This window comes from Oncorhynchus kisutch, linkage group LG7 (assembly GCF_002021735.2).
Source record: "Oncorhynchus kisutch isolate 150728-3 linkage group LG7, Okis_V2, whole genome shotgun sequence".
Lineage (NCBI taxonomy): Eukaryota > Metazoa > Chordata > Actinopteri > Salmoniformes > Salmonidae > Oncorhynchus > Oncorhynchus kisutch.
Window position 1 is genome coordinate 14,769,510 of NC_034180.2, and position 17,030 is coordinate 14,786,539.

At 42.6% G+C, this 17,030-nt stretch overlaps 1 protein-coding gene across 2 annotated transcripts in view; it reads right to left on the reverse strand.

The window, feature by feature from the left end:
* Positions 1-431: 431 nt before the first annotated feature.
* Positions 432-17,030, reverse strand: part of LOC109882861 (protein Smaug homolog 1) — a 101,015-nt gene continuing 84,416 nt past the window's right edge. For both annotated transcript variants that reach the window (XM_020474951.2, XM_020474952.2), the window contains 3 exons: positions 14,984-15,110; positions 12,658-12,741; positions 432-5,458 (listed from right to left, as the gene is read on the reverse strand). In XM_020474951.2, the coding sequence (XP_020330540.1) occupies positions 5,430-5,458; positions 12,658-12,741; positions 14,984-15,110 (240 nt within the window). In that variant the 3' untranslated portion in view covers positions 432-5,429. The remainder of the gene's footprint in view (positions 5,459-12,657; positions 12,742-14,983; positions 15,111-17,030) is intronic.

Below are 17,030 nucleotides of genomic sequence, written 5' to 3' on the forward strand. Positions count from 1 at the left end.
GACTCTGGCAACTTTGAAGTCAGAGGGAACACAGACAGTGCTCAGGGATGAGTTGAGGGAAGTGAGATTGTCTCCAGAGATGGTCTGAGGAAGGGAGGAGAGGGTCGAGCGAGCAGGGTGTCGGGTGGCCGGACCTCACATTGTGTGCACTTGCTTTGGGGTTACAAAATGGGGGTGTAGGGATTTTTTTTTTTGGGGGGGGGGGGGGTTGACAACTTTATTTTAGCTGGTTTTGTGAAACAAGGCGGTACCTTCCTTGACTGGAGCCTGCCTCTTGGCAACAGGTTTTATGAGAGTGCTTCAGTTCCTCTGATTGGTGTGCTTTTTGGAGGAATAGCCAGTAGAATAGTCTCCTGCTATTGTGTGGCCTCCCAGAATACAAGACATGACCCTTTCATTGGAATTTAAAAACTTTTTTTATCCACAGACAATTTTACAAGTTTTTCTTTAATACATTTTTTTGTCTGTGGTTATAATAAAGATGTCAAGCATTTGAACACAGACCCCACAAAACAAAGCATTCAGTCGATTCATTCAGTATCTTTCGCTCACTCACTCGCAGCGCTCCCATTCTGAATAGATAGCAACCACAATCTCTCATAGACAAAAATGAAAATACATACATTTACACAAGAGATCCATTTAGAACAGATGAGCATCCACACTTCCTCTCACAAGCCAGACCCAAACGCTGCCCGAGGCAAGTGGCTACAGGAACACAGAACCTGAGACAGGCTTTTGGCATGGCGTCAGGGCCCGAATTAAAAAAGTAACTCTGGGATCAGGTACCCCCCTGTCCATATAATTTTAATCATTATGATCTAGAAGGCATGTAAAAAGCACGACTACTCAGACTCTTTGTAAATACTGGCCCAGTTCTAAATGGCTGGCTCTACAGAGAGACTGGTTGTAATACTGATCTATGTAGTGTACAGTGGACCTCAGGTCTCTCTGAACTGAACGTCAGCCCTCATGTGTTACTGAACTGTGGGCATAGTGACCATACAATCCCTTGATACTGTATAACACACACATACAGCTGAGAGGCAGTCATCCTCCGATGCCTGAACAAAGGAAGAAAAACAACAGCCTTCTTTTGATTGGGCCATGCCAGGTCGCAGCATTTCTGGTACATTTGAGAATAAGTATTTTACAGTTACAACAAGACACACACGTGCAAAACACACACAAAACATATACATCTGTTTGTTGTACAGACAGGTATAATTCCTAACTTCATATCAGCATTGAAAAGTACCTACAGAAACAAAAAAATACACTGACAACACGAGGCCAGAAAGAAGTGTTCCATATTGTTTTTGTCTACAACGTGACGCCAAAAGATACATTTTAAAATGTCCTAGAGGACCTAGTATGCAGTTTGGAGGATGCCACCATTTTGACTGTCAACACATTTACATTTTGGGTAAATGTCGAGTAAAAAAAAAGGCACTGCCATTTGTTATTTTAAATATGACTTCCCAGCCTCGTGCATTTCTATAATATAAATTACCTTTTTTTGGGAGCTTTTGAGTTTTTTCTTAAACATAGGATAATATTTTTTCAAATATATTTGTAAGCCTGCAGTCAATACAGGACATCGGCTCTTTGATAACAAAAACAAAACAAACAGAGCACAGTAAAGCTGTAGAACTTTTGTTACAGTATGGATGCCTTCGAGTTTACAAAAAAAATAAAAAAAATTTTTTAAAGAGTCTCGCAATCGAATAATGATGCGATATTTGACTAATGTGCAGAGTGTCTATGACCAACAAAAATTTCAGTAAAAAAAAAACATTAAATTATAATATATTTGGAATATCAAGGTTATCATCTAACTGTTAATACTGCAGTGTGTACAGAGGATCTCTCTCATCTCAGCCTCATAGGGGTTGGATGCGCTTTGGAAAATACAAATAAAACCCCCCTTTTTTTTGTTACACAAGGTGAACAGCTTCCGGAGAAGTCCGATCCACTCGTCATCAGGCTACTTCACACACGCAGTTGCAGTAATATATCAATGACATTCACAGCTCTTCTGTTTACTCCCTCTGCTCCATCGCTCTTTCATAGGCACATACTGTAGTGTACACTACATTCACACACACATAACCTCATGGGCAGTAGTGAGTGTGTAAGTCCCACCCTAGAATGCGCTACCCTCTGCCCTGCAGTTGTTGCCAGTCTTTTGGATAGGCTACATATCTTAGCCATCCACTGTGATGTCATCACTAGCCATGCAGATGGTGGTTAGCTTGGTAAGCACTGGTTACCCATTCCCAAAGGGCTATCCCTGGACCTCCGATGCTCATAGCCGAAGTGTACCAAAGTACCTTATCGGTATGGGCCTTATCCCACAGAAATAACCCCAGATGACTCTCCATCTCAGTCTATCCAGGGTTACCGTGGCCTGTTCTATTTGGCAATATTTCAAAAGGGTCGTCGCCCCCTATCCTGTTTGTTCTGCTGGTGGCCACGTTCAGACATTTGGCCAACCAGGATAGCAAGCGTTCCCAAACCGTCAGTCAGAAGAAAAAAACGAATCCAAACAAGACACAGAGTGTCTCTCTACTCCACTATTAAATATAAAAATGTGCGATTATACTGTAGTTCAAAACAAAAATAACTATGTTAATATTTGAGATGTACTTATGGTCACCAGCCATAGCAAGTTAATACATGTGGTACTTTAAATAATACATCTAAATGAATACAATAAATCACCTCTGCAACAATAGAAAAAAAAAGTATAAATAATTTGAATCTGCTAATAGTATCAATTTATGTGGCAGTGGCAAGTGGATCTAACTACCATGTACTGTATATCCACTGATGTATGTTGCATCAGTATACCAATACTGTAATGCTGCCACTAAACCAAACCGTGCCACAAAAGGGTCCATGCCAATTCATGCTTTATTGAATTTTCCTGTCAAAAGTTAAGGGCATGCGTTTTTAGTGAAGCAGTGACATTTGACTGACTATGAAACATTACTACAAGCATCAATGACATTTTGACAATAACAGGTTAAAGGTTTGACTGGGGTCAACCCTACTTTATGACAAGATTGCTCAGTCTGAGAGCTTAAGTTCAATGCGCACTTGGGAGTGGGCTGTAGTTACTTTGGCAGAGGAAGGGGTGTTCTTGTTCTCCATCGCCAAGCGATGAAGCTGGTTTCATCTCACTACAAGTTCACCTCCACAATAAGTCAAGTCCCTTTTTCTGAACTACAAAACTCTTAACCTTTCCTCTCCAAACCACTTGCCTCTCCCCACTGATGAATGTTTATTGCACATACTTGCCATTTCTATTGCTGCACCTATTGGCATTGTTATTGATGGATTAGCTGTATTAAAATATCACAACACCAAGTGCAGAACAAGAAAACGAGACACACAAGAATTTAAAAATAAACTAACCCAAAAAGTTGCGCAAAAAAACTCACAAAACACCACACCAAATCAGGATGCCCATTCAGGCACAATACATTAGCGTGATCTTCCATGCACAAAACACCCAATTACAGGATGACAGTTGCTAATAACAACAGAGCATAATTCAGCTTTAAAGAGCTTATTTTACCATGAACCTACCCTTATAGCATGTCATGCAGACAACAATGAACCAAGGGTTAGGGTTAAGACAAATATTAAGACAAAAAAAAGAAAAAAGAAATTGAAGTACAAAAAGCCTAATTCCAAGTGCCTGGCTGTCTAACTGCATTTTGCCACTAGGTGGAGTTAAGTACTAAAAAGAGAGTATTCTCGGGAATTTAAACTAGTTTTAAACCCTTCATGGGTTGGTGTTTCTATGCTGCTTGAGGGAAAGGAAACCTCCTCAGCAAACCTTCTCGTTTACATCCGCCAAAGCTACTTCCTGATTCTCCTGTCCTCTGTGTACATCTTTTCTCCTTGATTCAGAACATCTTTGACCATCTCTTACTTCCTAGTAAAATGAGAGCATATAGCATATAACGCTATAGTACCTACCCTGGACTGAAAACACACATGTAATCCTCATTCTATTTCACAATGAGACACATTGAAAATACTACTGACCCACACTGACTAGCCCCAATTAGAGAATAGGTCACACAACGTTGTGCACCTATTAAAGAAACCTCACTCCCAAATCCAGACACAGCCCAAGCAAATTAACAGCATAAACTTTCAATGCATAGTCTGCAGGGACAAAGATTAAAGAATTCTAAAAGATTATATATATTGGCCTGTCTATAACATTTACCCATAACTTCACCACAACGCTACTACTACACAATTTTCCTGTCTTTTCAAATCAAAGTCCCTGCCTCTGACATGGATCCATCATCACTAACGTCCTCTTCTCCTTCTAAATCACTTGGCACAGACCATCCTGTGTCTCCCCACTTTTATTTCCCCTCCTCCCATCTTCTCATTTCTCTGTTTTTCCTTCTACACACTTCCACTTCATCCCTCTCTCCTTTTAGCGTTTTCATTTTCACACAGCTTGGCTGCTGGTAAGCGAAAGCCAAAAAAACTATGATAATGTTGGTTGTAAAACTATGATAGCTACTGTGGGACGTTAGTCTATTAAGCGACTAGTACGGTAGTATGCTACTACTTTCCCAAAATGTATTTAAAAAAATAAAATATAAGAGATAACATTCATAGCTGAAATGTATAAATGTTTCAGTACCATAGTAGCATCTTATGTAAACAATACATACATGTAAAAATGCTTTTTTTCTGTCACCTATACAGAGCAGGGGTCTTTTGAAAAACTTCCTCCCTAAAACTCTCCCAAACAGTGAGATGAATGCCGAGGCTTCTCTCACAATGTGTCCCACTTTGATTATTTACTTACTTGTCTTGTGTTTGTTTTTGACTCAGTGAGACGTCATATGGTACGACCGGTAGAAATGCTGACTGGTGCAAACTGGTGTGGGAACTCCTTTACTGGTCTGGGGGCGGAGAAGGGAAGTCTACAGTCTTGACTCTTATAGCATGATATACTACAGTACCCATAATGCACTACTCCCCCTTCAACTGGGTCCAGGGTCTGCCAATCGGTTGTTGGCCGATGCTGACCCCCAGCGCTGCTATATCTCCCCCAGCCCAGCAGAGGGCACTCCTCCGGCACTGTTGTGGGTAGTTATACTGGGTGGGGAAAGAAGTCTGCACTGCATTTCTCATCCATCACTGAAGCCCAGGTACTTATGAGTGTGCTGGGGGCGTAGCCGTGTTTTGTTGTGATGGTAACATGCCAATGTGCTACTGCGTTAGCCATTTGTTAGCAGTTTTTGCGAATTGGCTCGCCGTGGCATGATTTGCAGCCCAGCAACCACCCCGGTTGACCTCTCCCATTGGCTGTGGGGTGTGTGTGTGTGTGTGGGGTGTGTGTGTGTGTGTGGGACCAGATGTCCCCGGGTCTCCTTCAGGTCCTACTCTCAGATGGTGGATGTGCGGTCAACTCCATCTAGACACACAGGAGGGAGGGACATAGGACAAACCATCAGATAGGAATAAGAATAACAACTGGACAAATACAGACGGAATGTTTCAAAACAAAAAACTGTTGCATCTGGCCTAGCTGGACAAACAAAGAGGACCTGGGTTATGTCCTAAATGACACCCTATTCCCTACATAGTGCACTACCTTTGACCAGAGCCCTATGGACATAGGTGTCTTTGGACCTTAGAAACAAGCTATATAAATCCTATGTATTGTTATTTTGGTAATTGTTATTTTATTGCAAAAGCAGCAGCTACTCTTCCTGGGGTCCACACAAAACATGAAACATAATACAGAATATCAACAGACTTTTGTCTGTTGATATTCTGTATTATGTTTTGTGTGGACCCCAAGGACAGAACTACATAAAAAAAATGTTTAAGGCACACGTAGGCTACATATCAATACATACACACAAACTATCTAGGTCAAATAATAGGGGAGAGGCGTTGTGCCACGAGGTGTTGCTTTATCAGTTTTTTGAAACAAGGTTTGCTTTTTATTTGAGCAAAATGAGATGGAAGGAAGTTCTATGCAATAAGGGCTCTATATAATACTGTACGCTTTCTTGACTATGTTCTGGATTTGGGGACTGTGAAAAGTACCCTGGTGGCATGTCTGGTGGGATAGGTGTGTGTCAGAAATGTGTAAGTTGACTATACAAACTATTTGGGATTTAATGTCTCTTGTAAAAATAAGTGATACAGTCTGTCTCTCCTAAACTCTTAGCCAATAGAGACAGGCATGCATATTTATATCAGCCCTCTGATTACAATGAAGAGCAGTACGTGCTGTTTCTGGGCCAGCTGCAGCTTTTAACTAGGTCTTTCCTTGCAGCACTGGACCACACGACTAAAACTAGAGCCCGCAGAACTTGCTTTTTGGAGTGTGGTGTCAAAAAAGCAGAGCTTTCTTTACTACGGCCAGACTTCTCCTCATCTTTACAACCATTGAATCTATATGTTTTGACCATGACAGTTTACGATCTAAAGTAACACCAAGTAATTTAGTCTCCTCAACTTGTTCAACAGCCACACCATTCATTACCAGATTCAGAGGTCTAGAACTTAAGGAATGATTTGTACCAAATACAATGCTCTTAGTTTTAGAGATGTTCAAGACCAGTTTATTACTGGCCACCCATTCCAAAACAGACTGCAACCCTTTGTTAAGGGTTTCAGTGGGTGCATTAGCTGTGGTTGCTGATGCGTATATGGTTGAATCATCAGCATACATGGACACACATGCTGTGTTTAATGCCAGTGGCAGGTCATTGGTGAAAAGAGTAGAGGGCCTAGAGCACTGCCCTGCGTTACACCACACTTTACAGGTTTGACATTAGAGAAGCTACCATTAAAGAAAACCCTTTGAGTTATATTAGATAGATAGCTCTGAATCCACAATATGGCAGAGATTGAAAAGCCATAACACAAGTTTTTTCAACAACAGGTTATGGTCAATAATATCAAAGGCTTTATTGAAATCTAACACAGCTCCCACAATCTTATTATTATCAATTTCTTTCAACCAATCATCAGTCATTTGTGTCAGTGCTGAGTGCATGTTGAGTGCCCAACTCTATAAGCATGCTGAAAGTCTGTTTACAGAGAAATAGAATTGTATTTGGTCAAACACAATTTTTTCCAACAGTTTGTTAAGAGCGGGCAGCAAGCTTATAGGTCTGCTGTTAGAACCAGTAAAGGCCACTTTACTACTCTTAGGTAGTGGAATTACTTTGTCTTCCCTCCAGGCCTGAGGACAAAGACTTTCCTCTAGGCTCAGATTAAAGATATGACATAAAGGACAGGCAATAGTCAGCTACCATCCTCAGTAGCTTTCCATCTAAGTTGTCAATGCCAGGTTTGTCAGTATTGATTGACAACAATAATTTTCCCACCTCTCCCACACGGACTTTACAAACTTGCAATGCTTTTATTTCATCATTTGTATGTTTATTGTTGGCATTTCCTGCCTAAGTTTGCCCACTTTGCCAATGAAGTAATCATTAAAATAAGTGGCAACATCAAATGCTTGTGTGATGAATAAGAAATCTGATTCGATGAAAGAGTGAGTTGAATTTGTCTTTCTGCCCATAATTCCATTTAAACTACTCAAGTTGTTTTCCATAATTCTTTATATCATTGATCTTGGCTTCATAATAAGGTTTATTCTTGTTTTTGTTGAGTTCAGTCACATCATTTCTCAATTTGCAGTAAGTAAGCCAGTCAGATGTGCAGCCAGACATATTAGCCACCCCCCCCCCCATCTCTTTCAACAATACAATTGTTAAATTCCTCATCCACCCATGGAGCCTGGACAGGTTTAACAATAATTGGAAGAAGCAATTTCATAAATTCATCAAGTGCAGCATCTGGATGCTCCTCATTAAACACATCAGACCAACACCTTTTTTTAACATCATCCACATAAGAGTCACTGCAAAATCTTTTGTATGATCTCTTATACACTATTTTAGGCCCAGCTATTGGAACTTTGGCTTTCCTGGATATAGCCACTACGGATACAGCTTTAGAACAAAGTTCTACAGTATTAGTAAAAATGTGATTGATACATGTGGACGATCTTGTTCCTGTAGTGTTTGTAAACATCCTGGTAGGTTGATTAATAACCTGAACCAGATTACAGGCACTGGTTACAGTAGGAAGCTTTCTCTTGAGCGGACAACTTGATGAAAACCAGTCAATATTCCGGTCCCCAAGAAAGCAGACCTCTCTGTTTACATCACATTCACTATCAAGCATTTCACACAAACTCAGCAAAAAAAAAAATATCCTCGCACTGTCAACTGCATTTATTTTCAGCAAACTTAAAATGTGTAAATATTTGTATGAACATAACAAGATTCAAGAACTGAGACATAAACTGATCAAGTTCCACAGACATGTGACTAACAGAAATGGAATAATGTGTCCCTGAACAAAGAGGGGGTCAAAATCAAAGTAACAGTCAGTATCTGATGTGGCCACCAGCTGCATTAAGTACTGCAGTGCATCTCCTCCTCATGGACTGCACCAGATTTGCCAGTTCTTGCTGTGAGATGTTACCCCACTCTTCTACCAAGGCACCTGCAAGTTCCTGCAGGAAGGGTACCACATGAGGGAGGAGGATGTCTTCCTGTAACGCACAGTGCTAAGATTGCCAGCAATATGACAACAAGCTCAGTCCGATGATGCTGTGCCACACTGCCCCAGACCATGACAGACCCTCCACCTCCAAATCAATCCCGCTCCAGAGTACAGGCCTCGGTGTAACGCTCATTCCTTCGAAGATAAACGCAAATCCGACTATCATCCCTGGTGAGACAAGACTACGACTTGTCAGTGAAGAGCACGTTTGGCTAGTCCTGTCTGGCCCTGTGACGGTGGATTTGTGCCCATAGGCAACATATAATTGCCGGTGATGTCCGGTGAGGACCTGCCTTACAACAGGCCTACAAGCCCTCAGTCCAGCCTCTCTCAGCCTATTGTGGACAGTCTGAGCACTGATGGAGGGATTGTGCGTTCCTGGTGTAACTCGGGCAGTTGTTGTTGTCATCCTGTACCTGTCCCGCAGGTGTGATGCTCGGATGTACAGATCCTGTGCAGGTGTTGTTACACATGGTCTGCCACTACGAGGACGATCAGCTGTCCATCCTGTCTCCCTGTCTAAGGCATCTCACATTACGGACATTGCAATTTATTGCCCTGGCCACATCTACAGTCCTCATGCCTCCTTGCAGCATGACCAAGGCACGTTCATGCAGATGAGCAGGGACCCTGGGCATCTTACCTTTGGTGTTTTTCAGTCAGTAGAAAGGACTCTTTAGTGTCAGAAGTTTTCATAACTATGACCTTAATTGCGTACCGTCTGTAAGCTGTTAAGTGTCTTAACGACCGTTCCACAGGTTCAAGTTCATTAATTGTTTCTGGTTCATTGAACAAGAATGGGAAACAGAGTTTAACCCTTTTACAATGAAGATCTGTGAAGTTATTTGGATTTTTACAAATTATCTTTGAAAGACAGGGTCCTGAAAAAGGGATGTTTCTTTTTTTGCTGAGTTTATTATTTAGATACTGACTTATCACTTGGTGGCCTATAGCAACACCACAAAAGAAAAGGCTTTAGATATGCCAAGTGAACCTGCAACCACAACACTTCAATAACACTTGACATAAGATCTTCTAAGTATGACAGGGATATGGCTCTGAATATATACAGCAACACCTCCCCCATAAGCATTTATGTGTCTCTTCTATCGATGTTATATCCTTGTATTGCACTGCTGTATCATCAAATTAATTATCTACGCGAGTCTCAGAAAAGGCGAATATATGTTATCTGATGTTAGCAAATTATTGATTTCATGAACCTTATTTCTAAGGCTACATATATTATTATGGGCTATTTTCAACCCTTTCTTGGGTAGCTTAGAGATAGACATCATTCTGAAGCGCAAACACACATTCAGCAGTCCATTAAATCAATTGGTGTCCTGCGGGGTTGAAGCTACGAACTCATAGGCTTGGCTCTCTCATCCCATCCAGGCTTCTGGGAGGGAGGGTGGACAATGAGCCTGTCCTATGGACCAGGGTGCATTACATACAACAATTTACTATTATTGGAGTTCCTGTGTGTGGTCAAGGGTCTCATGACATTCCAAATGGAACCCTATTCCCTATATAGTGCAATACCTTTGACCAGAGCTCTGGTCAAAAGTAGTGGACTATAAATGGAATAGGGTTCCATAAGAGAGTTATGTAGGCCCATGTTAACAATGCACCAATCCCTAACCCTTACCCCCTGTGGCACTTTCGGAGATCTGGAGGCAATTAGCAATATGCTAATAGTGCCACCTTTCCCTGTCATAGGCTTGATGAAATGTTCACCATAATGGATATCCAATCCTTTCAGTTCTACAGAACTGCCTAACGTCTGGAAGCATGTCAATATTAGGGAAATGACTTGCAGCTTTCTGTAAAATTGGTTAAAAGAAAAGAGAGTTTGGTCATTTTTAGAGCTGACAGATTTCTATTGGACAGTATTTACTCGATTTGTAAATAAGGGCATTCCATTCACAATGAGTACTTTGGTTCTAATTTATATTCTGTGGATTCAGTATGTTATAGAGAGAGAGAGAGAAAGGAGGGGCAGAGGGTTACAGTAGAGAGGAAGGGTCCAGTCTGGGACTAGCACTCCTCAGCTAACCACCTCTGCTCTGGGCCTGTGTGTGTGTCCACCTACACAAAGCGGTGCTTGTCCATCCTAGCTCTGCGCCGAGCACTGAGGGCCACTGTCTCTGCCTCTGTGCTGGCGAGGCCGGGGAGAGAGAAAACAGCCCTTTTATTTCAAACTAAACTCCACTTCACATGGATAATCGCAGTAACCATTCCCATCTCCCTTCCTCTCCTATCCACTCCACCCTTCTATCCTCGTGTGGATTATTTGTGGAGACACACCCTGGCTACAGCCAAACGGGCTCAAATACTATTTGAAATATTTTGAGCAATTGCTTTAGCCTTCCTGGAGGGCCTGTTCTATTGCAGGTTCAAGCAAGCACAGCTAAAGCATTTGAAATGATTTTGAATAATATATGAACCCAGGTCTGGGCAAGCCATCATCTTTGGGCAGTTGAGACTCTGGATGTATTCACTGTATGTTGCTGGCTTCATTAGTATTACGGTTACATTCTGACAAGACATATGAATGTTCCCGATGACTTGGCAAATGACTCACCCGTAACTTATTTTTTCCTTTAAAACCTCTACAGGATCAGTGGGTCCCCCGCGGGACGGTTGAGCTAACGTAGGCTAATGCGATTAGCATGAGGTTGTAAGTAACAAGAACATTTCCCAGGACATTGACATGTCTGATTATTGGCAGAAACTTAAATTCTTGTTAATCTAACTGCACTGTCCAATTTACAGTAGCTATTAACAGTGAAAGAACACCATGAAGTTGTTTGAGGAGAGTGCACAGTTATGAACGTGAAAAGTTATTAATAAACCAATTAGGCACATTTGGGCAGTCTTGATACAACATTTTGAACAGAAATTCAATGGTTCATTGGCTCAGTCTAAAACTTTGCATACACTGCTGCCATCTAGTGGCCAAAATCCAAATTGCCCCTAGATTCCTAAGTCATATATTTCTTTCTCTTGCATTTTTTTAAACGCATGTTTTTTTTCCTTTGTATTATATTTTACCAGATCTAATGTGTTATATTATCCTACATTAATTTACATTTCCACAAACTTCAAAGTGTTCCTTTTCAAATGGTATCAAGAATATGCATATCCTTGCTTCAGGGCCTGAGCTACAGGCAGTTCGATTTGGGTATGTCATTTTAGGCAAAAATTGAAAAGAGGTTGAACAGTTGCTGGGTAGAGACACTCCTTTTGTCTGCTGTTTGTTTGTGCGTGTATAGAGGGAATTCCAAAGTTGACACCTTTTGTCTGTTTATTTGCGCATATATACACCGATTATACAAAACATTAAGAACACCTGCTCTTTCTATGACATAGGCTGACCAGGTGAATCCAGGTAAAATGTATGATCCCTTATTGATGTCATTTGTTAAATCCACTTCAATCAGTGTAGATGAAGGGAAGCAGACAGGTCAAATAAGGATTTTTAAGCCTTGAGACAAGGATCATGTATGTGTGCCATTCAGAGGGTGAATGGGCAAGACAAAAGACTTAAGTGCCTTTGAACAAGGTGTGGTAGTAGGTGCCAGGCGCGTTTGTAACAAGAACTGCACCGCTGCTGGATTTTTCATGCTCAACAGTTTACCGTGTGTACCAAGAATTATCCACCACCCAAAGGACATCCAGCCAACTTGACAACTGTGGGAAGCATTGGCCTCAAAATGAACCAACATCCCTGTGGAATGCTTTTGACACCTTGTAGAGTCCATGCCCCGACGAATTAAGGCTGTTCTGAGGGCAAAGGGTGTGTGTGTGTGTGTGTGTGTGTGTGTGTGTGTGTGTGTGTGTGTGAGTGAGAGAGAGAGCGTGCGTACAAGTTTCTTTCTGTGCATGTGCGCACGTGTGAATAAACCAACTGGTACATCAGATACAGTACTGTGTATTGACTAAGAAGTCCAGTATTAACTGGTGTGTGTGAATTCGTATGTGTCTGTTCATGGATGGTTGTGGTGCTCCTACCTCCCAGGGCATGCTCTGTCATACTCAAACACAGAGACTCCAGCCGGTTGTTGATGTCTGGTTCCGTCACTGGCACTTGGAGATCTGGAGAACACCACCACAATGTTACAACAACATACACACAACCAACTACCAGGAGAACTCTGCAACATGACATCAACATACACACAATCAACTACCTAGAGAATTCTGCACAATTACATCAACGTACACACAATCAACTACCTGGAGAACACCACCACAATGTCACAACAACATACACACAACCAACTACCTGGAGAAGACTGCAACATTACAACTAACTACCAGGACAGCACTGCAACATAACGTACCCACAACCAACTACCTGGAGACCAACACCACAATGTTATAACAACGTACACACAACTAACTACCAGGACAGCACTGCGCCATTACAATGTACCCACAACCAACTACCCGGAGAACAACACAACAATGTACCCACAACCAACTACCTGGAGAACACCACCAATGTTACAACGTACCCTCAACCACTGTGAAAGCTCAGCTAAAATAAAAAGCTAAACAAACAACTGAAAGAGTATGATAAATGTGTGTATACCCATACATAAAAAGGCCAGGTAAAGACCCCCAGAAAGTTCCAACATCAACATAACCACTGTGAAAATAGCTCAAAGACTTTACAATCAAAATAATGATGCATTTTTTCACAGTCCTCTACAAACCACAAAATACCACATCAGTCTACTATTCCCATTGAGCACAAAAAAGAGTTGAAATGAAGTTCATCAAAATGTCTTGATCCCAATACTTTAACCTTTCCTAACACCACCACACTGAAATGGCAGCAGACAAAGGAATTAATCATCATGGGCTCCAAATCCCAGTTTGTGCGGGGCGGTCGTCGTAACAATGACCTCCATTCAACCACACCGCGTGTGCTGTGCTTAATCTGATTTACACTACACCGCCAATTAACCAACCGTCTACACATTACACCCCTTAAATACAATACCCAGTCATTTGGGTTACTCAAATTGGGGTGGTTTGTTGCGCATGTGTGAGTGAGGTGTGTACTTCTCAAGTTCAAAGTCACCCGTTCCGACCACAAGGGGGACCCATAAACTCACCCACCCCAAATAAAAACTTAGAAGCGATTGTCTGAGACAAGTTGCTAACTTGTTAGCCTAGCAGCCCCCTCAGCTCAGTTGTGAGCTCCTTACCTAGCTATCACGAGGGGATATCTAGGCCATCGGTTAGCCTTAAGCTGCTCCTGCCTGCCTTAAGCGGAGTCAACGCAGCCCGGGCGGCTGTGAAAATCCCTTGTGGGTAGAGAGAAGAGCCGAGTTATGCACTTGCCGTCGCACTGGCTGGACAGACAGAACAGTCAGCCACTGGCTATTTTTAGGCCTCAAATCCTGGCCCCTCCGCACACACACACACTCCCCTTACCACATCCCATCATTCTCCCTGTATAGTCTCTGTTTTAATCAATCATTTAATCTGTCTAGCGTCAGTTTGAGAAATAGGGGAGAGAGAGAGACAAAGATTGAGAGAGGGCGAGTCCAGGCCTAGCTTTCCAGGCAGCTACATACTCTGGCCCGGCTCCAACTCCAGCCACCCCCGAGTGCATGTGCAGTGTGTATGACTCTGCAGAGCTGTAGAAGGGAGGGAGAGAACGAAGGAGGGAAAGAGAGAAAGGCAGGGAAAGGGTGCCAGGGCTGCTCAGCCACCCAACACAAAGAGGCTCATTGTAACAGTCCACTGACTCTTCCCTCATTCCCTTCCTCACATACGGCTGCATTCCCTCTTTCCCCCTGAAACCGCCCTCCCTCCTCCTTCCTCTCCATTATAAAAAAGGGGGAATACTCTTTGGTTCCCTATGAAAGACAGGCCGGAGGAGGAAATCCCCGCTGTCACATTGATGTCCAGTTTATCCCGCGGCTACGGCTGAAAATAGAATTAAGGATCCAGCCATTACAGAGCAGAACATTGGACTTGAATGGGATCTTTACCTCAGGCTGTTGTCCTGCATTGGTATGCAGATGAGAGCAGTGTGTGTAATGCCCTGTGGCATTACAGCATCTGTCTCCAGGCTAACAAAGAGGAAGGTAGCACTGAGGATGTTAGGCTGCTGAGAACTTATAAAAGATTGAGAGATGGAAATACAAAAAGGAGAGAGAGAGGGAAAAGAAAGAGGAAGAGAGAAAGAGAGGCTAAGATAAAGAAAGAGAGGAACAGAAAGATAGGACTACCTTGTACAGTAGAGTAATGTGTGACAAAGTGTGTGTGCGCACGTCTATGTATCGTGTAACTGAGTGTGCGTGTGTGTGTGATTTCTTACCAGACTGCTGAAACATAACCATGGTGTGTGGCGTGGTGTGGACAGGCAAGGAGCGGGTCCTCTGCACTGAGCTGTGGGTTCGGCTGGGCATGCTATTACTGCCTCCGGGGTTGGCAAACCATAAACCCTGTTGAACAAACTGATAGTCACACAGACAGCCACAACAGACTGATAGCCCTATGAGCACAAGACGTTTAAAAGACGTTGTGCTTGGTTGAAAAGATGTTGAAACCACGACTTTTCAAACTTTTGTGCTCACTAGGAGGCTAGAGGTCATATATCTTTGGATATACAGTTCTGCACATTGTTGGCGATACTTGAAATACCCACCCCCCCCCACCTTGGCCCCCTCAAATTGCAGTTTGAGACCCCTACATTAGACAAACTACTGAGAGCACCTCACTCAATAAGTGCAATTTCATTTATATTTAAAAATGACATTTCACAATAATTCAGCATGACTTATAGGCCAATAGTCCGACCTTTTGGTTTACAATTTCAATCATGAGCAATCTACATTTTGGTTACACTCTGATCCAAATGGACTCACATTAATTTCCGCAAAATTGTATTAATTAGGACTATCACATAGGGTAGCCTAGTGGTTAGAGCGTTGGACTAGTAACCGGAAGGTTGCGAGTTCAAACCCCCGAGCTGACAAGGTACAAATCTGTCGTTCTGCCCCTGAACAGGCAGTTAACCCACTGTTCCCAGGCCATCATTGAAAATAACAATTTGTTCTTAACTGACTTGCCTGGTTAAATAAAGGTAAAATAAAAAATAAATAAAATAAAAATACACACCCGGGGGTGGCTTTATAAAAGTGTGTAAAAACTAGGGGAGGGCACACCAGGTGTTTTCACTCTAGCCTATAACTACTGAGCCATTATAAAGTCAACCTTTTCTTGTTCTCCCTTTCTCTCCCCCCGTTTAACCTCAAACTACTGACACTTTAGCCGTGCGGATACCTCTCTGTAACCTGCCTATTATACATTCAACCTTCTCTCTCCCTCTACTCCCCACTCTCTCTCTCCCTCTACTCCCCACTCCCTCTCGCTGTCCCCCTTTCCCGGCCCTCCCATACAGAGAGCCAGGGAAAAACAGGAAATGCCTGTGCACTGTTCTCACTGCCTCTGACTAGCTCACTTGCTCTCGCTCCTTCTCCTCCCTTTCCCCTCTGCTCTCCGTCACCCCTCCCCCTACACCACCACCACCACCGCCCTAACAATGACTCACCCCAGTCTCTCTCCCCCCTCCTCCCCCCTCTTTTAATTACGCACATTCCATACTTTTTGATTTAGTCCCAAAAAATGGTTGGACGGAGAAAGTGTGCGGACTGTGGAGGAAGCGGTTTGGAATTTCTTCCCATTGTAAGGATGCATAAAGAAATGCAGAATGGGAGCATAGCAGATGTGTGCCAGGTTATCCCTGCTGTGGAGTGGAGAACTGTTTCAATGAGCACTAGTGATGTAGGGTCTGTGGAATGCGGGATCCGCCTACAAGTTCCAGCCACTTCACCCGACACGCCACTGACGCTGCCTTTCCCCTGTTGCGTTTCCCCCCTTATGGTTGTATTTGTTTCTATGACTGTCTTTACAACTATGTAATTCACAGGGAATGATAGTTCGGGACAGATCTGAAAGAGGGTATTGTTAGGAGTTTGATTATTTCTCTGTGTGATGGGATGATTCCAGAATCCAGACACTTGACCAAGTAGTGGTTTTCTCCCCTTTTCCTTTCTCCCGCAGTATATAGGCATATACGCAGCACCCCTTCAGTATGAGAATACAATAACGTTGTTGTTTCTGCATGTAGGTCCCCTTTGTATCAGTAACCTTTATATCACTACCCATTTTCCACTACTGTAGTGAACCAAATTGTGATTGAAGCTGATAGGGATGTCCTCCCATTAAAAAGGTAGGCTTACTCAGCAATATAACATAACCTTAAAAATCCTTTCAGATCTAAATGAATGGCCAAAATCTGGAAATGTGAGGTTAACTCAGACTTCAGACACTACACATTAATGTTAATCGGACAATTGTGA